Raw genomic sequence first — 23224 nt, forward strand, 5'->3', positions numbered from 1 at the left:
TGTCCACAGAATAAAGCACACCAACCAGGTTTCTTTAATCAATAAAATTAACTATTTATTTTAAAACAACCAAGTCTTAACCAATAATGAAGTAAATCTATAGACAAATTGAGATATTAAAGCTCCTTATTTTCCCCAGCCCTCATGCACATACATCCAAAAACCGATTAACCGGGGGAAAAAAAGGATTTACAGCCGTTTCATAGGAATGCGAGGAATAAAAAGAAAATGTAGATTCTCATGATCTGGAAGAAAGTTCTTCAGTTTGGTGAGGTGGCCCAAAGTCGAATAAGTTGGAGGACACTCGACATCTTTCCAGGTGACGTTAGTGAACAGTCTGTGATGGGTAGGTATTCAAAGAACTTCAACAGTAGAAGGTTTCACATAGGTCTTCCATCAGGGGTCTAGCAGCAGGTGTCAGTTCTCACATTCGATGCAAAAGTCCTTTATTTAAAGATGCAAGATTTCTGCCAATTCAGGGTTTCTTCGAAAATGCAGGAGGCAACAGTACCACTTCATACAAGCTTTTGCTTTTCAAGAGAAAGGATTCTTTACAAAGTGGTAATACTTTTCTAGGTCGTCTTCTGATCTCCAAGGAGGTCAAAATTAAATTCCAATTGCCTGCTTTAGTGCAAACCCATTGGCTTTTAAAGTTCAAAAATGAAACCAAAACCTTGCATAAACAAGTCACATGCCCCGTCATAAATTCTCTCATCACTCAAAGGGTAGCTGAGGTCAAACCCTCTGCTGGTTTCCTTGAAATTACCTGCTTTCCAATCCTTGTTTACAAATTCAGCTTTTGTTGAACATCCTTTCAAAACATCCATAAAGTTCAGCTATTTCCAGATGTCTCAATGTCAACTGAAATCCTTTTCAATTTTATTAAAAATATAGAATACCAAGTTTTAATACCAAAAAAATCCTCGTAACACCTTTCAGAGAGTTCCAGACCTCCACCATCCTCTGGGTGAAAGAAAAACAAAAATTCGACTCTAATTCTTCCACCAATTACTTTAAATCTATGCCCCTTGGTAATAACCTCTCCAAGGGAAATTGGTCCTTTCTATTCATTCTATCCAGGCCCCTCATAATTTTATGCAACTCAATTAAACTTCCCCTCACTTTCAAAGAAAACAACCCCAGTCTATCCAATCTTTCCTCATAACTAAAATTCTTCATTATTGGCAATATCCTCGTAAACCTCCTTTGTAGCCTTTCTAGTTTGATCACATCCTTCCTGTAATGCAGTGATCATAACCGTACACAGTACACTAGCTGTGCCTAACTAGTGTTCTGTATAATTCTAGCATAACCTCCCCACTCTTACTGAAACACAGAAAAGATTATGACACAGAAGGAGGCCACTGGGCCCATTGTGTTTGTGCCAGCAGATATATTCTATGCCTCAGCTAATAACGGAAAGTATCCCATATAACTTCTTAACCACTTTTTCTACCTATCTTGTTAACTTCATAGAAACATAGAAAATAGGAGCAGGAGTAGGCCATTTGGCCCCTCGGGCCTGCTCCGCCATTCAAAAAAGATCATGGCTGATCATCTCATTCAGTACTCTGTTTCTGCTTTCTCCCCTTATCCTTTGATCCCTTTGGCATCAAGAAATATATCTATCTCCTTCTTGAATATTTTTTTTTAGATTAGAGATACAGCACTGAAACAGGCCCTTCGGCCCACCGAGTCTGTGCCGACCATCAACCACCCATTTATACTAATCCTACACTAATCCCATATTCCTACCAAACATCCCCACCTGTCCCTATATTTCCCTACCACCTACCTATACTAGTGACAATTTATAATGGCCAATTTACCTATCAACCTGCAAGTCTTTTGGCTTGTGGGAGGAAACCGGAGCACCCGGAGAAAACCCACGCAGACACAGGGAGAACTTGCAAACTCTACACAGGCAGTACCCAGAATCGAACCCGGGTCCCTGGAGCTGTGAGGCTGCAGTGCTAACCACTGCGCCACTGTGCCGCCCTAATAATTAAATAAATATATTTAATGACTTGGCCTCCACTGCCTTCTACGGTAGAGAATTCCACACGTTCACCACCCTGTGAGTGAAAAAATCTCTCATCTCGGTTCTAAATGGCCTACCCCGTATCCTGAGACTGTGACCCCTGGTTCTGGACTCTCCAGCCATCGGGAACATCCTCCCTGCATCTAGCCTGTCTAGTCCTGTTAGAATTTTATAGGTTTCTATGAGATCCCGCTCATTCTTCTAAACACTAGTGAATATAGGCCTAGTCGACCCAATCTCTCCTCATATGTCAATCCTGCCATCCCAGAAATCAGCCTAGTAAATCTACTTTACACTCCCTCCATGGCAAGAACATCCATCCTCAGATAAGACCAACTGCACACAATACTCCAGATGTGGTCTCACCAAGGCCCTGTATAACTGCAGTAAGATATCCTTGCTCCTGTACTCAAATCCTCTTGCAATGAAGGCCAACATACCATTCGCCTTCCTAACTGCTTGCTGCACCCGAGTACTTGCTTTCAGCAACTGGTGTACAAGGACTCCCAGGTCTCGTTGCACCTCCCCCTTTCCCAATCTATCACCATTCAGATAATAATCTGCCTTTCTGTTTTTACAACCAAAGTGGATAACCTCACATTTATCCACATTATACTGCATCTGCCCACTCACTCAACTTGTCCAAGTCACATTGGAGTCTCTCTCTATCCTCCTCGCAGCTCACATTCTCCCCCCAACCCCGCTCCCCCAGTTTTGAGTCGTCTGCAAACTTGGAAATGTTACATTTAGTTCCCTCACCCAAGTGATTCATATATATGGTGAATAGCTGGGGCTCAAGCACTGATCCTTGCAGTACCCCACTAGTCACTGCCTGCCACCCGGAAAAAGACCCGTTTATTCCTACTCTCTGTTTCCTGTCTGTCAACCAATTCTCAATCCATGCCAGTATGTTACCCCAATCCCATGTGCTTTAATTTTGCACACTAACCTCTTATGTGGGACCTTATCAAAAGCTATCTGAAAATCCAAATACACCACATCCACTGGTTCTCCCTTATCTTTTCCTTAGTTACATCCTCAAAAAACTCCAGTAGATTTGTTAAGCATGATTTCCCTGTTGTAAACCCATGCTGACTTTGTCCATCCCGTTTATGCTTTCCAGGTTTTCTGCTATCACATCCTTCATAATAGACTCTAGCATTTTCCCCACTACTGATGTAAGGCTAACTGGTCTGTAATTCTGTTTTTACTTTCCCTCCTTTTTTTTTTTAAACACAGTGGGGTTACATTTGCCACCCTCCAATCTGTGGGAACTGTTCCAGAGTCTATAGAATTTTGGAAGATGACCACCAAAGCATCCACTATTTCCAGGGCCACTTCCTTTAGAACTCTGGGATGTAGATTATCAGGCCCTGGGAATTAGTCAGCCTTTAACCCCATTCATTTCCCTAGCACTATATTTTTTACTAATACTGATTTCCTCCCTCTTAGACCCTTGGTTCCCTAACATTTCTGGGAGGTTATTTGTGCCCTCCTTTGGGAAGACAGAACCAAAGTATGTGTTTAACTGTTCTGCCATTTCTTTGTTCCCCATTATAATTTCCCCTGTTTCTGACTGTAAGGGACCTACATTTGTCTTCACTAATCTTTTTCTTTTCACACATATATAGAAGCTTTTACAGTCAGTTTTTATGTTTCCCGCAAGTTTACTCTCATACTCTATTTTCCCCCACTTAATCAACCTCTTTGTCCTCTTTTGCTGAATTGTAAACTGCTCCCAATCCTCAGACTTACTGCTTTTTCTGGCAAGTTTATATGCCTCCTCTTCGGATCTAATACTATGCGTAATTTCTTTCGTAAGCAACGGTTGAGCCACCTTTCCGGTTTTATTTTTGTGCCAGACAGGAATTAATAATTGTTGTAGTTCATGCACACGTTCTTTAAATATTATCCATTGCTTATCCAACGTCAAACGTTTTAGTGAAGTTCCCCAATCTACCATAGCCAACTTGCACCTCATACCTTCATAGTTTCCTTTATTTAGATTCAGGACTAGTTTTGGATTCAATACTTCACTCTCCATCTTAATGAAGAATTCTGTCATGTTACGGTCGCTCGTCCCAAAGGGACCCTGGACAACAAGATTGTTAATTAATCCTTTCTCATTGCACAACACCCAGTCTCGGATAGCCTGTTTTCTAGTTGGTTCCTCAACGTATTGGTCTAAAAAACCCATCACGTACACACTACAGGAAATCCTCCTCCATAGTATTATTGCTAACTTGGTTTGACAATCTATATGTAGATTAAAGTCACCCATGATTACACGCGTCTCTAATTTCCTGTTTAATGCCATCCCTTACATCTCCACTATTGTTTGGGGGGCCTATAGACAACCCCCACCAATGTTTTCTGCCCCTTGGTATTTCTTAGCTCCACGATTTTCCGAGCCAATATCCTTCCTCGCTATTGCATTGATTTCCTCCTTTACTAACAACGCTACCTCACCTCCTTTCCCTTTTTGCCTGTCCTTCCTAAATACTGAATACCCCTGGATGTTCAGTTCCCACCCTTGGTCACCCTGCAGCCATGTCTCCGTAATTGCAACTATATCATACCTATTTACATCTATTTGCGTTGTTAATTCATCTAACTTATAGCGAATGCTCCGCACATTAAGACACAATGCCTTTAGACTTGTCTTTTTAACATTATTAGTCATCTTAGCTTTATTTTGCAAGATGGCCCCATTTGTTTCTTGCCCTTGTTTTCTCTGCCTTCCACTTTTGCTTCTTACCTTTCTGTCTTTCATTTCTATCCTTGATTTACCCTCTTCTGTCTCCCTGCTCAGATTCCCATCCCATCATTGCAGTTTAAACCCTCCCCGACAGCACTAGCAAACACCCCCCCAACCCCCCCACCCCCCCCCACCGAGGAAATTGGTCCCGGTCCTGCCCAGATGCAACCCGACCAGCTTGTATTGGTCCCACCTTCCCCAGAACCCGTCCCAATGTCCCAGGAATCTGAATCCCTCCCCACCACACCATTTCTCCAGCCACATATTCATTTGATATAACTGCTATTTCTGCTCTCGCTAGCACGTGACACTGGTAGCAATCCTGAGAGTACTACCTTTGAGGTCCTACTTTTTTAATTTACGTCCTAACTCCCTAACATATTCAGCTTGCAGGGCCTCATCCCTTTCTTTAACCTATGTCATTGGTACCAATATGTATCATAACAACTGGCTGCTCACCCTCCCCTCTCAGAACGCCCTGCAGCAGCTCAGAGACATCCTTAACCCGAACACCAGGGAGGCAAAATAACATCCTGTAGCCTCTTTTGCAGCCGCAGAAATGCTTGTCTGTTCCCCTATCACTATAGCCCTGTCACTCTTCTTCCTTCCCTTCTGTGCAGCAGAGCCACCCATGGTGCCATGAACTTGGCTCTTGCTGCTTTCCCCTGAGCCATCTCCCCCAACAATATCCAAAGCGGTATATCTGTTAGAGAGGGGGATGGCCACAGGGGACTCCTGCACTACCTGCCTTTCTCTACTCTGCCTGGTGGTCACCCATTCCCTTTCTGCCTTTGCAGCATTTGACCCCTCACTAAACGTGCTATCCATAATGATCTCAGCATCGCGGATGCTCCACAGTGAATCCACCCACAGCTCTAGCTCTGTAATGCGGGTAGTCAGTAGCAGCAGACGGATACACTTCCTGCACACATGGTCACCAGGGGCACTGGAAGCGTTCCTGATTTCCCACATCACGGGTGCGAGATCTCCTGCCATGACTTACCTTTAGATTACTTAGTTACTCCCTTCAATTAAAAAATTGAAATTACGCTAGGGGCCTTGTACTACTCCAAACACTACCCACTACAATCTAAAGTCCTTACCTTTACTTTTGAAGTTAATGAACTGCAGTAGTATAAATAGTAAAAAAAAGTAGAAAAACTCACCTGAACCTACTTACCAATCAGCTGCTTCCCTGCGCCCACGTCATTGTTTGAATCCTGATGTCACTTGGAATTCCGCTGCCTGAAGGTCCCGAAGGTATACCTCTCCTCAGCTCCTCGCAAGTCTTGGCCTCTCTGCCCTGTTCGCGGCCTTTATCTCTCTCTCTGCCTCTCCTCAGCTTCTGTGGGCATGAACTCCAATATCCTCGACCCTTCTCAGTAACCTACCATTTAAGGTGTATTCTCTTACCTTGTTTGCCCTCCCCAAATGCATTACATCACACTTTTCCAGATTGAATTCCATTTTCCTTTCCACCTGACCGAGAGTCATAGAGAGTCATCCTGCAATCTACAGCTTTCTTCCTATCAATCACTTTGCCAACTTTGGGATCATCTGCAAACTTCTTAATCCTGCCCTGTACATTTAAGTATAAATCATTGATATATATTCACCACGAACAGCAAGGGAACTCCACTGGATACAGCCTTCAAATCACAAAAACACCCATCGACCATTACTCTTTGCTTCTTGTCACTGAGGCAGTTTTGGATCCAACTTGCCACTTGGCCTTGGAACCCATGGGCACAATTTTTCTGACCAGTCCTACATCTAGAATCTTGTCAAAAGCCTTGCAAAAATCCACATAGGCTATATCAAATGTTACCCTCAGCAACCCTCCTTGCTACCTCCTCAAAAAATTCAATCAAGTTAATCAGACACAACCTTCTCTTAACAAATTCATGCTGATTATCCTTGATAATTTTTTGACTTTCTAAATGATGAAATTTACTGTCCCACAGAAATTAATGAATTTCCCACCAAGGTTAGGTTGACTGGCCTGTAATTACTCAGTCTGTCACTTCATCCCTTTTTTAAAAATGGTACAATGTTAGCAGACCTCCAGTACCACACCTGTAGCCAGACAGGATTGCAAAATTATTAGAGCCTCTACTATTTTTTCCCTTGCTTCTCTTAACAGCCTGGAATATATTTAGTCTGGGCCTGAGGATTTATCCACTTTCAAAGATGCTGAACCCCTTAATATTTCCTCTCTCTCTATGCTCACCCCATTCAAAATTTCACACTTCTCTTGTTTAACTACAATGTCTGCATCATCCCCCTCTTTTGTGAGTGCAGACGCAAAGTATTCATTCGGAGCCATGCCCGCATTTTCTGCCGCCACACCTGATTTTACAAATCGCTGGAAATTATTTTAAAAATCTACACTTAACCATTTAATCATTTCATTGATCTACACTAGTCAACTTCTTAAACTTTTTGATATGAGAACATTTTAAAAATGTGTCTCCTAGTACTTGTGCGCCTAAGAAAATAAGTGCAATTTAAAGAGCCATCTCTAACCAGCACTGATTGACAAATCTCTCAGTTCTGACCTGGGGGTATGCCCAGTTTTGTGGCGATGGCTTGAACCAGGCGAACTAAAACTTAAACTAATGTAAAATATCATGTGAAATGCTAATGAAAGTGGCTTTGGACATAAATTTCATGTTTAACATTCCCCAATCTGTTGCACTGATTTGGGCCAACAACAGAAGTTCAGTCTGGGCGTAATAAGTGGAAACTCTATCCCAATGCCTTTAATGTAAAAAAAATTGACACTTTATGAACAGGTATAACAAGAACAGCTGCTGAATCAGCAAGAAGTTAGGAGGGGTGACCAAAACTACATCAATGAGATGGGTTTCGAGAAGGTTTTTAAAGGCGAAGAGAGAGTTGAAGAGGCAGAGGGGTTGGGTTGTGGTATAAATCAGAAGGAAGGATATTTTGAGAGGGAAGGAATTGCAGAGATAAACTGGTACATGGATATGTAGGCATCTTCTAATGGACTATCTGTAAATGCACTTGCCAGCTCTTGTGGATCATGTGCAGTTTACCTTTGGCAAGGGAAAACATTTGCAATGCTCAAGTCAAAGTTGCAATTTTATTCAGATATAGACTGAAATTAAGTTTCTAGATTTGCTTTAAACAATCTGGTATCTGAAACTTAATTAGAATTATTCAATGCTTACCTTTGCTCCGGAAAGATCTTCTTCTCCATATTTAATTGCAGCTTGCAATTTCAACACCTGATTAAGAAATTAGATCCAATTTTATTTATTGCTAAATGTTTTAAGAAATCAGCTTTGAACTGTAACATATAAATTACTAACGACATCAAAAACAAATTGGTGAAATCAGTGCAAAAGATTGTGGAATTTCAAGGACAAGTCAAGTTTCCACAATAGCTGCACTAGTTTAAAATAACGTTGTGCTAGAACCTGGCCATACCCCTAGGCTGAATTATTCACCAGTGGGCGTTTCCTAATTGCACTTGTTTGCAGGCTGTTCAGAAGGCTCGAAAAATTAAGCTGGTTCTTTTGGGTGCAAGGGCACTAATAAGCATGTGTTAAAATCTACTGAATTTTTTTTTCTTTTCATTTATTAAGAAACTGACCCCTACCTCAACATAACCGAGCAAAGGGCTCTGTAAATTTTTTAAAGGCAATTTTCAAGAATTTAAAATCAGGTTACTCACAGGTGCTGGAATGAAACCATCATTAAAAATGCAAATTTTTGTGATAAACTAATTATCAGCTATAATAATTAAACTGCAGCAAGGAATAGATTATAAAGTTTTAGAACGCTGCCGGATTGCATGGCTGGCGATATGTAACTGAGTTTGAGCAGAAATTCAAGGGAAAATAAAATAATTGTCAAAACTGGTGCAATTTGCGCCAAGATTACCGATTGCAGCCAAAGCAGAAAATCTACCCCGTTGTCTTGAAGATCCTGCAGTTTAGCTCCGCTTGGATTGGGAAGTATAATTGTTTGAAGGGAAGGGAAAAGGCTCCTTACCGAATGAGAAAAGAAAAAAGCAGTAACTGATTTTAACCCTTGAAATTTGTGAATCTATTGAGTTTTTAGCCCTCTGTTTTGCAATAAATGTTACTTGGTACAGGGAGCCTAAAACTGAGAAAATTTACTTAAAATAGGAATAACTATATTCTGTAAATGGGTCACATTGTGAAAATGGAATTGAAAGAGCTTTTAATTGTCATTTTTAGAGCAGAAATATGCCTGCGTTGGAAAGAAAAAAACATATCCAACTGGAGTTATATTAAGTCCACATAATAGCTCCACAAATTAGAACTATGGTTTTTCTTTCCCCTCAGAACTGCAGGAATCAAATTTTTGTGTTCTATCTCATTAGTTGGTAATAACACAATTGCAAAATAGAGAAGCAAAGAAATTTTAGAACAGACTTGCTCTTTACAGGAAGATGACTTCTGACAAGGATATATTTACATCATATGATTAATTGCAGCCCAAATATAAATGCAATATCAGAAATATATTACATGAATTCTTTAGTTTTGAATCAGGTAAAAAGTGATGAATCTCCCAATAAAATGGAGAAAACAATATTCTTAAGAATAAAAGTTCTAAACATATGGTATAATGTATCTCTAATCTTACCTTAGTTTGATAAGCTGGATTATCTATAAGAAAGGTTGCTTTCATAGCCTCTGCATACATGCAGGCCTTGTAAAGGGACTGTGCATGGTAGAGTTTGTAGTCATCTACTTCTGGGTGAACCTGTATCAATTGCTCATAGCAGTCTGCAGCATTGGAAAAATCTTGTATCTGAAAGTAGCAGTAACCCAGAAGAGAGAGCGCTGCCCGGGACTGGAAACAAATTCACATACTTAAAAGAACAGAACGATAGAGAACTGATCACTATTTAGCAATAACAATCATTTTTTAAAACCAAAATATGATCTTTACAAGCTAAGAGCAAACATAAATGGACAACTGAAAGAACGCAATCAAACTGACAGACAATACATCTGCAATAGGACTCAATATTTCAAACAAGTAAATGCTACAAACTGGGCATCAACACACTGGTCTATCATTTACAGGTTTAGAGAAAAAAAGAAATCAGCCTAAGCAGTGTTTACTTTTTGATCTGTGGGTACATGGGTTAAAGACCTGCAAACAAAATATACTGGCATAACAATAAAAGCATTAGGTCTACTGTACTTTTACAGCATTTTATTTCTTTTAGATTGGAAAATAGCGAATGTAACTCCTTTATTCAAAAAGGGAGGGAGACACAAGGCAGGAAACTACAGGCCAGTTAGCTCAACATCTGTCTTGGGGAAAATGTTAGAAGCTATTATTAAAGATGCTATAGCAGAGCATTTAGAAAAATTCAAGGTAATCAGGGAGAGTCAACATGGTTTTGTGAAAGGGAAGTCAAGTTCTTAGAGAGAGTTACATGTGCTGTGGATAAAGGGGAACAGGTGGATATATTGTACTTCAATTTCCAGAAGGCATTTGATAAGGTGCCACATCAAAGGTTATTGCAGAAAATAAAAGCTCATGGTGTAGGGGTAACATATTGGCATGGACAGAAGATTAGCTACAGAGTAGGTATAAATGGGTCATTTTCTGGTTGGCAAGATGTAATGAGTGGTGTGCCACAGGGATCTGTTGTGGGGCATCAACTTTTTACAATTTATATAAACGACTTAGATGAAGGGACAGAAGGTATGGTTCCTAAATTTGCTGATGACACAAAGATAGAACATAGAACATTACAGCGCAGTACAGGCCCTTCGGCCCTCGATGTCGCGCCGACCTGTGAAACCATCTGACCTACACTATTCCATTTCCATCCATATGTCTATCCAATGACCACTTAAATGCCCTTAAAGTTGGCGAGTCTACTACTGTTGCAGGCAGGGCATTCCACGCCCCTACTACTCTCTGAGTAAAGAAACTACCTCTGACATCTGTCCTATATCTATCACCCCTCAACTTAAAGCTATGTCCCCTCGTGTTTGCCATCACCATCAGAGGAAAAAGACTCTCACTATCCACCCTATCCAACCCTCTGATTATCTTATATGTCTCTATTAAGTCACCTCTCCTCCTCCTTCTCTCTAACGAAAACAACCTCAAGTCCCTCAGCCTTTCCTCGTAAGACCTTCCCTCCATACCAGGCAACATCCTAGTAAATCTCCTCTGCACCCTTTCCAAAGCTTCCACATCCTTCCTATAATGCGGTGACCAGAACTGCACGCAGTACTCCAGGTGCGGCCGCACCAGAGTTTTGTACAGCTGCAGCATGACCTCGTGGCTCCGAAACTCGATCCCCCTACTAATAAAAGCGAACACACCATATGCCTTCTTAACAGCCCTATTGACCTGGGTGGCAACTTTCAGGGATTTATGTACCTGGACACCAAGATCTCTCTGCTCATCTACACTACCAAGAATCTTCCCATTAGCCCAGTACTCTGCATTCCTGTTATTCCTTCCAAAGTGAATCACCTCGCACTTTTCCGCATTAAACTCCATTTGCCATCTCTCAGCCCAGCTCTGCAGCCTATCTATGTCCCTCTGTAACCTACAACATCCTTCAGCACTATCCACAACTCCACCGACCTTCGTGTCATCTGCAAATTTACTAACCCACCCTTCTACACCCTCATCCAGGTCATTTATAAAAATGACAAACAGCAGTGGCCCCAAAACAGATCCTTGCGGTACACCACTAGTAGCTAAACTCCAGGATGAACATTTGCCATCAACCACCACCCTCTGTCTTCTTTCAGCTAGCCAATTTCTGATCCAAAGCTCTAAATCACCTTCAATCCCATACTTCCGTATTTTCTGCAATAGCCTACCGTGGGGAACCTTATCAAACGCCTTACTGAAATCCATATACACCACATCCACGGCTTTACCCTCATCCACCTGTTTGGTCACCTTCTCGAAAAACTCAATAAGGTTTGTGAGGCACGACCTACCCTTCACAAAACCGTGCTGACTATCGCTAATGAACTTATTCTTTTCAAGATGATTATAAATCCTGTCTCTTATAACCTTTTCCAACATTTTACCCACAACCGAAGTAAGGCTCACAGGTCTATAATTACCAGGGCTGTCTCTACTCCCCTTCTTGAACAAGGGGACAACATTTGCTATCCTCCAGTCTTCCGGCACTATTCCTGTCGACAATGACGAGATAAAGATCAAGGACAAAGGTTCTGCAATCTCCTCCCTGGCTTCCCAGAGAATCCTAGGATAAATCCCATCTGGCCCAGGGGACTTATCTATTTTCACACTTTCCAAAATTGCTAACACCTCCTCCTTGTGAACCTCAATCCCATCTAGCCTAGTAGTCTGTATCTCAGTATTCTCCTCAACAACATTTTCTTTCTCTACTGTAAATACTGATGAAAAATATTCATTTAACGCTTCCCCTATCTCCTCTGATTCCACACACAACTTCCCACTACTATCCTTGATTGGCCCTAATCTAACTCTAATCATTCTTTTATTCCTGATATACCTATAGAAAGCCTTAGGGTTTTCCTTGATCCTATCCACCAATGACTTCTCGTGTCCTCTCCTCGTTCTTCTTAGCTGTCCCTTTAGATCCTTCCTGGCTCGCTTGTAACTCTCAAGCGCCCTAACTGAGCCTTCACGTCTCATCCTAACATAAGCCTTCTTCTTCCTCTTGACAAGCGCTTCAACTTCTTTAGTAAACCACGGCTCCCTCGCTCGACAACTTCCTCCCTGCCTGACAGGTACATACTTATCAAGGACACGCAGTAGCTGCTCCTTGAATAAGCTCCACATTTCGATTGTGCCCATCCCCTGCAGTTTCCTTCCCCATCCTACGCATCCCAAATCTTGCCTAATCGCATCATAATTTCCTTTCCCCCAGCTATAATTCTTGCCCTGCGGTATATACCTGTCCCTGCCCATCGCTAAGGTAAACCTAACCGAGTTGTGATCACTATCACCAAAGTGCTCACCTACATCTAAATCTAACACCTGGCCGGGTTCATTACCCAGTACCAAATCCAATGTGGCATCGTCCCTGGTTGGCCTGTCTACATACTGTGTCAGAAAACCCTCCTGCACACACTGGACAAAAACTGACCCATCTAAAGTACTCGAACTATAGTATTTCCAGTCAATATTTGGAAAGTTAAAGTCCCCCATAACAACTACCCTGCTACTCTCGCCCCTGTCGAGAATCATCTTCGCTATCCTTTCCTCTACATCTCTGGAACTATTCGGAGGTCTACAGAAAACTCCCAACAGGGTGACCTCTCCTCTCCTGTTTCTAACCTCGGCCCATATTACCTCAGTAGACGAGTCCTCAAACGTCCTTTCTGCCGCCGTAATACTCTCCTTGATTAACAATGCCACACCCCCCCCCTCTTTTACCAGGTCGGAAAGTTACTTGAGAAGAGGACATAAGGAGGCTACAAAGGGATATAGATAGGTTAAGTGAGTGGGCAAAGACCTGGCAAATGGAGTATAATATGGGAAAGTGTGAAATTGTCCCCTTTGGCAGGAAGAATAATAAAGCATATTATCTAAATGGTGAGAGATTGCAGAGCTCTGAGATGCAGAGGGATCTGGGTGTCCCAGTGCATGAATCACAAAAGGTTAGTATGCAGGTACAGCACGTAAATTAGGAAAGCCAATAGAATTTTATCATTTATCGCGAGGGGAACTGAATACAAAAGTAGAGTGGTTATGCTTCAGCTATACAGGGCATTGGTGAGACCACATCTGGAGTACTGTGTACAGTACGGGTCTCCTTATTTAAGGAAGGATATAAATGCATTGGAGGAAGTACAGAGAAGGTTTACCTGGACTGGGTGGGCTGTCTTACAAGGAAAGATTGAACAGGCTAGGCTTGTATCCGCTGGAATTTAGAAGAGTAAGAGGCGACTTGATTGAAACATACAAGATCCTGAGGGGTCTTGACAGGGTGGATGTGGAAAGGATATTTCCCCTTATGGGAGAATCTATAACTAGGGGTCACTGTTTAAAAATAAGGGGTCGCCCATTTAAGACAGAGATGAGGAGAAATGTTTTCTCTGAGGGTCACGAGACTTTGGAATTCTCTTCCTCAAAATGCAGTGGAAGCAGAGTCTTTGAATATTTTTAAGGCAGAGGTAGAAAGATTCTTGATAAGCAAGGGGGTGGAAAGGTTATCGGGGGTAGGTGGAAATGTGGAGTAATCAGATCAGCCATTAACTTATTGAATGGCAGAGCAGGCTCGAGGGGTCGAGTGGCCTACTCCCGCTCCTAATTCGTATGTTCAGTAAAAACCACTAACAGTTTACATTGACAGAATTCAAATACTGCAATAGCATTGCCTCAAAATCTTGTAGAAATATGTAAGGGAAGAAGGAGGCCATTCTGCTCGTCATGCGTCTGCTGGCTCTTTGAAAAAGCAGTCATGCTTAGTCTCATGCTTCTGCTTTTTGGCTGTAACCCTGTAAGATTAATCAACCTGAAGTACCTGTCCAACTCCCTTTTAATATTATTTATGGAATCAGCTCCTAACACTTTTTCACGTAAAATGTTCCAGATCCCAACAACTCAGTGAAAAAGTATTTGCATCTCTCCTCTACATCTTTTGCCAAATGACTTTGAATTTATCACCTCCAGTTATTGACCCACTTGCCAGAGGGAATAGTTTTTCCCTATCTACCCTATCAAACCCATAATCATCCCCGGAAACCTCCATTATGTCATTTCTTAACATTCTCTGTTCCAAGTTCTAACTTTTCCAACCCTGCCCCTCATAACTGAAATCCCTCTGTCCTGGTAAATCTCCTCTGGACCCTTTCTAAACCCTTCACATCTTTCCTGAAATGTGGTGCCCAGAATTATCCACAATACGCCAGATCAGACCCATCCAATGAAAATAATGGTGACGCTATCAGCGCTCACCATTAACAAAGGGTAAACTGTACAGTAACCTTCGGTGACCATACACATGCAGTTAAATGAAGAAATTAGGAAGTTGCTGTCCAAGTTGCCCTGGTCCTCCAGAAGCTAGAAAAAATTAGAGCTTGTCCATTTCAGCACAAGTGAACTTTAAAAGCGAAATAAATCTGAATTACTGCCAAACAACCCCTCTAGCACTGAAAATGAATGTTTACAAGTGTGGTGTCGATAGTCCCATTGAACAGCATTATTTGACATAACACAGAGCTCTATTTACTGTTAGTTTATTTAGAGATACAGCACTGAAACAGGCCCTTCGGCCCACCGAGTCTGTGCCGACCAACGACCACCCATTTATACTAACCCTACAGTAATCCCATATTCCCCATCACCTACCTACACTAGGGGCAATTTACAATGGCCAATTTACCTATCACCTGCAAGTCTTTGGCTGTGGGAGGAAACCGGAGCACCCGGGGAAAACCCACGCAGACACAGGGAGAACTTGCAAACTCCACACAGGCAGTACCCAGAATCGAACCTGGGTCCCTGGAGCTGTGAGGCTGCGGTGCTAACCACTGCGCCACTGTGCCGCCCTCTCCACTAATCTCCACTAATGAACAATCCTAGATTTTTTCAATAAAACTTAAATATTTCAAATACACTCTGAGAAAAGTATGTTTCATTTTCACCTAGTAGCAAAATAAATATTTGTCAGGAAGATGCATACAGCATACAATAAATACAGACATTTTATAAGTTTTGTATAGTGCAAGTAAAATATTGTTTACACAAGTACAGTTTGTTGCAGAAAATAGCCTTCAATAATACTAGCAATAATGGAGTTGCATATTAATTAGGATACCAAAAAAACAGTTAGAAATCAATAAGCTATTAAAAAACACCTAGCTATAAAAGTTCATTGTGTTATTTTGCCGAGCTCTGGTACAGAAGTAAAGCTAGCCAGGTTTTACTTGAATTACGCTTCTACCATATTCACCAAGCTATATAATTCAGCCATCACATCCTTGCTTATAGAACATAACAAATTTTAAAAGCAGTGATTAGACAGAAGAAAATTTATGAAAGAATATACAGCGCAAAGCATAGCTTCATAATCATTTCATCAGCATTCCTTTTAACCCTTAAATCTGTTGAGTATGGTATCCCGTAGCCAAATAGACTTATTTTCTATAATTTAGTACTCATTGCTTTTCTAGAGAAAAAAATATTAAATATGTTCAAATTACTAGATCCAGATTAGTCTGTCTATTTTTTTTTTTTGAGGGTCTGGATTCAAGCATATTTTGCAGATAGCAAGATACAGGTTTGGATCTACCAAGAGGCTTGACATTCCTGAACACTTCAATCCAACAATAAGAGCCAAGAGCTCAACAATATGTAGATAGTCCAACTAGGGAAGGGGCCTTACTGGACCTGGTATTGGGGAATGAGCCCGGCCAGGTGGTCGAAGTCTCAGTAAGGGAGCATTTCGGGAACAGTGACCATAATTCTGTAAGTTTTAAGGTACTTGTGGATAAGGATAAGAGTAGTCCTAAATTGAAGGAGCTAAATTGGGGGAAGGCTAATCATAACAATATTAGGCAGGAACTGAAGAATTTAGACTGGGGGTGGCTGTTTGAGGGTAAATCAACATCTGACATGTGGGAGTCAGTTGATTAGAATCCAGGACCGGCATGTTCCTGTGATGAAGAAGGATATGTTTGGCAAGTTTCGGGAACCTTGGATAACGAGGGATATTGTGAGCCTAGTCAAAAAGAAAAAGGAAGCATTCGTAAGGGCTAGAAGGATGGGAACAGACGAAGCCCTTGAGGAATAAAGAGAAAGTAAGAAGGAACTTAAGCAAGGAGTCAGGAGGGCTAAAAGGTGTCATGAAAAGTCATTGGCAAACAGGATTAAGGAGAATCCCAAGGCTTTTTATACGTATATAAAGAGCAAGAGGGTAGCCAGGGAAAGGGTTGGCCCAGTCAAGGACAGAGGAGGGAATCTATGAATGGAGCCAGAGGAAATGGGCGAGGTACTAAATGAGTACTTTGCATCAGTATTTATCAAAGAGAAGGACTTGGTGGATGATGAGTCTAGAGAAGAGAGTGTGGATAGTCTGGGTCATGTCGTTATCAAAAAGGAGGTGGTGTTGGGCATCTTGCAAAGCATTAGGTAGATAAGTCCCCAGGGCCTGATGGGATCTACCCCAGAATACTGAAGGAGGCAAGGGAGGAAATTGCTGGGGCCTTGACAGAAATCTTTGTATCCTCATTGGCTACAGGTGAGGTCCCAGAGGACTGGAGAATAGCCAATGTTGTTCCTTTGTTTAAGAAGGGTAGCAAGGATAATCCAGCAAATTACAGGCCTTACGTCAGTGGTAGGGAAATTATTGGAGAAGATTCTTCAGGACAGGATTTACTCCCATTTGGAAACAAATGGACTAATTAGCGAGAGGCAGCATGGTTTTGTGAAGGGAAGGTCATGTCTCACTAACTTGATTTGAGTTTTTTGAGGAAGTGTTGAAGATGATTGATGAAGGAAGGGCAGTGGATGTTATCTATATGGATTTCAGTAAAGCCTTTGACAAGGTCCCTCATGGCAGACTGGTACAAAAGGTGAAGTCACACGGGATCAGAGGTGAGCTGGCAAGATGGATACAGAACTGGCTCGGTCATAGACGACAGAGGGTAGCAGTGGAAGGGTGCTTTTCTGAATGGAGGGCTGTGACTAGTGGTGTTCCGCAGCGATCAGTGCTGGGACCTTTGCTGTTTGAAGTATATATAAATAATTTGGAAGAAAATGTAGCTGGTCTGATCAGTAAGTTTGCGGACGATACAAAGGTTGGTGGAGTTGCGGATAGTGATGAGGATTGTCAGAGGATACAGTGGGATATAGATCGGTTGGAGACTTGGGCGGAGAAATGGTAGATGGAGTTTGATCCGGCAAATGTGAGGTAATGCATTTTGGAAGGTTTAATACAGGTGAGAAGTATACAGTAAATGGCAGAACCCTTAGGAGTATTGACAGGCAGAGAGATCTGGGCGTTCGGGACCACAGATCACTGAACGTGGCAATGCAGGTGGATAAGGTAGTCAAAAAGGCATACGGCATGCTTGCCTTCATCGGTCAGGGCATAGAGTGTAAAAATTGGCAAGTCATGTTGCAGCTATACAGAACCTTAGTCAGGCCACACTTGGAATGTTGCATACAATTCTGGTCGCCACACTACCAGAAGGATGTGGAGGCTTTGGAGAGGGTACAGAAGAGGTTTACCAGGATGTTGCCTGGTCTGGAGGGTATTAGCTATGAGGAGAGGTTGGATAAACTCGGATTGTTTTCACTGGAACGACGGAGGTGGAGGGGCGACCTGATAGAGGTTTACAAAGTTATGAGTGGCATGGACAGAGTGGATAGTCAGAAGCCTTTTCCCCTGGGTGGAAGAGTCAGTTACTAGGGGACCTAGGTTTAAGGGGCAAGGGGCAAAGTTTAGAGGGGATGTGCGAGGCAGAGGGTGGCGAGTGCCTGGAACTTGCTGCCGGAGGAGATGGTGGAAGCAGGTACGATAGCGACGTTTAAGAGGCATCTTGACAAATGCATGAATAGGATGGGAATAGAGGGATACGGACCCCGGAAGTGCAGAAGGTTTTAGTTTAGACAGGCATCAAGATTGGCGCAGGCTTGGGGGGCCGAATAGCCTGTTCCTGTGCTGTACTGTTCTTTGTAGAAATATGCTCGACCTCACATTTACAGCTTGATGGCAAAAAAAAATCTTTTTAAAGAATAAATGTACTTAACAGTTCACAGAAGATCTGATCAAACTGCACTATAGATAGCACTACATTTCTGTTGTTCACACTATATTTCATGTAAACATCATTATAACATGAAAGTGAAGCTATTTGAATGAAATTCATGAGATAAGGCCAAACAAAGTCGTTAACGAGATGTTAAACCACTGGCATCGAACTTCACGGCTTCTGGACCTCCCACTATAGTACTGCAGAGATATTCTGCACCATTGCAAATGGCTATCAAAGAGGTTTACCCATGGACATTCCATTTTCAGAAGTTTGGTTTTAAGGCACAGTTATAACATTCAATTTTCTTTACATTGGATGTACATTGTTTTTTTGTCAATAAATCGGATAGAGTAAAAAAAAAACATGTTCAAAATGATAAGTTACTTTTGAATGTTTCTGAAGTTCATTACTGAGTATCTGAATGGCTTCTCCATATCTTCCATCACGAATCTGAAAATTTAAAAGATGCCATTAGATGTCAGCAGTAAAAATGCTAGTTACTGATAAGCAGAATATACTGAACACATCACTGCTCATGTGTATTTCAGATAATGTATTATAAAATTAAATTTATTTTCGGAGCACAATTCTAACAGTGCAAAATAATGCTAAAGAAAAATTGATTGCATGCCGCTTTAAAAAAAAAACAGAAAACATAACTTCCATTCCCTTTTACAGCATTTTCATCTCAGCATTCTACCACTAGAGTTGCATCTGGACAACATAGCCAATATTTCAAAGTCAGTTTCAGCTAATGAATACATGTTTTCAAAATAAAAAAAGTTACTGGCAGCTGTAAAAATGAGCAGTAAAATCAGAAGGCAGAAGAAAAAAGGCACATTATTTATGTAAAATGTTCACAAAGTAGGATAACGGGTTATGAAAACTAAGTAAAATTAAAATTACAGTATGATAACCGGAGAGAAAGGGGAACAAACAAACATTTATACATTACTTCATAATCATTGAATTATAGAGCACAAAGAAGCCATTCATCCCACTGTGCCTGTGCTGCCTCTCTGCAAGAAATGCCAATTAGTCCCATTCCCTATTCTTTCCCCCATAGCCCTCCAGATACTTCCTTTTTAAGTAAAGATCCAATTCCCTTTTGAAAGTTACCATCAAATCTGCTTCCATTACCTGTACTGACCTGGGCATTGGACTAGGCTTAGCAAACATAGTGGACAAAGTTACTACCCTTTCAGGGAATGCATTCCAGAAAAAAAAATGTCTTCATCTCTTCCTTGGCTTTTTTTGCCAATTATTTTAAATCTGCTTCCTCTGTTTATGACCTTCCTGCCTCCCTTCCGTTACTGTCTCAAAACAATTCATAATTTTGAACACACAAATTGATCTCTTAACCTTCTCTGCTCGAAGGAGAATAATCCCAGCTTCTCTAGTTTTTATTTCCAAAATATACTTTATTCATAAAAATGCAGCACAGTGGCGCAGTGGTTAGCACCGAAACCTCACAGCTCCAGCGACTCGGGTTCAATTCTGGGTACTACCTGTGTGGAGTTTGCAAGTTCTCCCTGTGTCTGCGTGGGTTTCCTCCGAGTGCTCCGGTTTCCTCCCACATGCCAAAGACTTGCAGGTTTTTAGGTAAATTGGCCATTAGCAATTGCCCCTAGTGTAGGTAGGTGGTAGGGAAATATAGGGACAGGTGGGGATGTGGTAGGAATATGGAATTAGTGTAGGATTAGTATAAATGGGTGGTTGATGGTCAGCACAGACTCGGTGGGCCGAAGGGCCTGCTTCAGTGCCGTATCTCTAAACTAAACTAAAACAGTTCCAAAAAGCGCCAAGTCAAACAATACAGAGTGCAAAGGAGATCAGTTTCCTTCAATACAGGAGTGAGTTGCTTCACAACCCTTCCATTTCATTTTACACGCCATGTACATTTTACAGCAATAAAATATTTTCTGGATACAGCCTGAGGGCTTTTCCGTGGATCCAGCCCCTCAGTTCACCTTGGTGGGTGTGGGGGGGACCTTACACAGTGGTCTTTCCCCATTGAGCCTTTGCTGCAGCTACCCCAAGCTTTAGTGCGTCCCTCAGCACGTAGTCCTGGACCTTGGAATGTGCCAGTCTGCAACAGTCGGTCGTGGACAACTCTGTGCGCTGGAAGACCAGCTTCGCTAGTGTCTCCAGATAACTGAAACCCCCTGATCCCTGGTAACATTCTAGTAAATTGCTTCAGTACTCTCTTCAAACTCTTGACATCTTTTCTAAAGTGTGGTGCCCAGAATTGGACACAATACTCTAGCTGAAGTCTTTTCCCACCACATCCGTGACTCTTCTGACACTCTACATCATTTTGACAATTTCCAGTTTCCTGGCCCTAACTGCCTCCTCTTCACTACGGACATCCAATCTCTCTACACCTCCATTCCCCACCAGGATGGTTTGAGGCTCTCTGCTTCTTCCTTGAACAGAGGCCCAACCAGTCCCCATCCACCACCACCCTTCTCCGCCTGGCTGAACTTGTTCTCATATTGAACAACTTCTCCTTCGACTTCACTCACTTCCTCCAAGTAAAAGGTGTTGCTATGGGTACCCGCATGGGTCCTAGTTATGCCTGTCTTTTTGTGGGATATGTCGAACATTTCTTGTTCCAGTCCTACTCAGACCCCCTCCCCAACTCTTTTTGATGACTATCGGTGCAATTTCCTGCTCCTGCCCCGAATCAGAAAACTTTTATCAACTTTTCTTCGAATTTCTACCCTTCTCTAACCTTCACATCGCTGACACTTCCCTTCCTCGACTTCTCTGTCTCCATCTCCAGAGACAGGCTGTCTACTAATATTCATTATAAGCCCACCGACTCCCAAGGCTACCTCGACTACACATCTTCACACCTGCCTCCTGCAAGGACTCCACTCCATTCCATTCTCCCAATTTCTCCATCGCCGATGCATCTGTTCTGATGATGCTACTTTCCACAACAGTGCTTCGGATATGTCTTCCTTTTTCCTCAACCGAGGATTCTACCCCCCCCCGCCCCACTGTGGTTGACAGGGCCCTCAACCATGTCCAGCCCATTTCCCGCACCTCTACCCTCACCCCTTCCCCTCCCTCCCAGAACCACAACAGGGCGCCCCTTGTCCCCACTTTTCATCCCACCAGCCTCCAGATCCAAAAGGATCATCCTCCGCCACATCCAGCGTGATGCCACTGCAAAACGCATCTTCCCCTGTCAGCATTCAGAAGGGATCGTTCCCTGCGTGACACCCTGGTCCACTCCTCTATTCCCCCCACCACCTCGTCCCCTTCCCCTACAATTCCTACAATTGCAGGAGGTGTAATATCTGCCCATTTACCTCCTCTCTCCTCACGATCCAAGGCCCCAAACACTCCTTTCAGGTGAAGCAGCGGTTTATTTCTACTTCTTTCAATTTAGTATACTGTATTCGCTGCTTGCACCTACACTGTTTGGGATCTTCTTCTCCCTGCTGCTCTCACATGCGTTCAAGTCTTCAGAAGAAGGAATTTCCTCCAGACAAGATCAGATGGCAGGTTGTTCAACCTTGCCCGTCTTAGAGCGAAGACCAAAGTATGGAAAGGCCTCATCAGGGAACTCCTCTTTGCTGACAATGCTGCATTAACATCCCACACAGAACAGTGTCTGCAGAGACTCAGACACGATTGCGGCTGCCTGCAATGAATTTGGCCTAACCATCAGCCTCAAGAAAATGAACGTCATGGGACAGGACATCAGAAATGCTCCATCCATCAATATCGGCGACCACGCTCTGGAAGTTGTTCAAGAATTCACCTACCTAGGCTCAACTATCACCGGAAACCTGCCTCTCGATGCAGAAATCAACAAGCGCATGGGAAAGGCGTCCGCTGCTATGTCCAGACTGGCCAAGAGGGTGTGGGAAAATGGCGCACTGACACGGAACACAAAAGTCCGAGTGTTTCAAACCAGTGTCCTCAGTACCTTGCTCCATGGCAGCAAGGCCTGGACAACGTCTCTCAGCCAAGAGCGACATCTCAACTCATTCCATCTTCGCTGCCTCCGGAGAATCCTTGGCATCAGGTGGCAGGACCATATCTCCAACGCAGAAGTCCTCGAGGCAGCCAACATCCCCAGCATATACACCCTACTGAGCCAGCGGCGCTTGAGATGGCTTGGCCATGTAAGCCGCATGGAAGATGGCAGGATCCCCAAGGACACATTGTACAGCGAGCTCGTCACTGGTATCAGACCCGCGCCAGCCATCCATGCCTCTGCTTTAAAGACGTCTGTAAACGCGACATGAAGTGCTGTGACATTGACCACAAGTCGTGGGAGTCAGTTGCCAGTGATCGCCAAAGCTGGCAGACAGCCATAAAGACGGGGCGAAAGAGTGGCAAGTCGAAGAGACTTAGCAGTTGGCAGGAAAAAAGACAGAAGTGCAAGGAGAGAGCCAACTGTGTAACAGCCCGGAGAACCAATTTTATCTGCAGTGCCTGTGGAAGAGTCTGTCACTCTGGAATTAGCCTTTATAGCCACTCCAGGCACTGCTCCACAAACCACTGACCACCTCTAAGCGCTTACCCATTGTCTCTCGAGACAAGGAGATGAAAGAAGGAACAAAGGAACAAAGGAACAAAGGAACAAAGGGTCTTGAGACGTTTTATTACATTAAATGTGCTATATAAATGCAAGTTGTTGTTGGTATGGTTGTATGTCTCCAC

General features: G+C 42.7%; 1 protein-coding gene across 3 annotated transcripts in view; it reads right to left on the reverse strand.

Annotated features, from left to right (window-relative positions):
• Positions 1 to 23224, reverse strand: part of ift70 (intraflagellar transport 70) — a 250943-nt gene that overhangs the window by 217137 nt on the left and 10582 nt on the right. For all 3 annotated transcript variants that reach the window (XM_068055663.1, XM_068055662.1, XM_068055664.1), the window contains exons 2-4: positions 18926 to 18991; positions 9441 to 9650; positions 7994 to 8050 (exon numbers count right to left, since the gene is read on the reverse strand). In XM_068055663.1, coding sequence (XP_067911764.1) covers positions 7994 to 8050; positions 9441 to 9650; positions 18926 to 18991 — 333 coding nt within the window. The remainder of the gene's footprint in view (positions 1 to 7993; positions 8051 to 9440; positions 9651 to 18925; positions 18992 to 23224) is intronic.

This window comes from Heterodontus francisci, chromosome 24 (assembly GCF_036365525.1).
Source record: "Heterodontus francisci isolate sHetFra1 chromosome 24, sHetFra1.hap1, whole genome shotgun sequence".
Lineage (NCBI taxonomy): Eukaryota > Metazoa > Chordata > Chondrichthyes > Heterodontiformes > Heterodontidae > Heterodontus > Heterodontus francisci.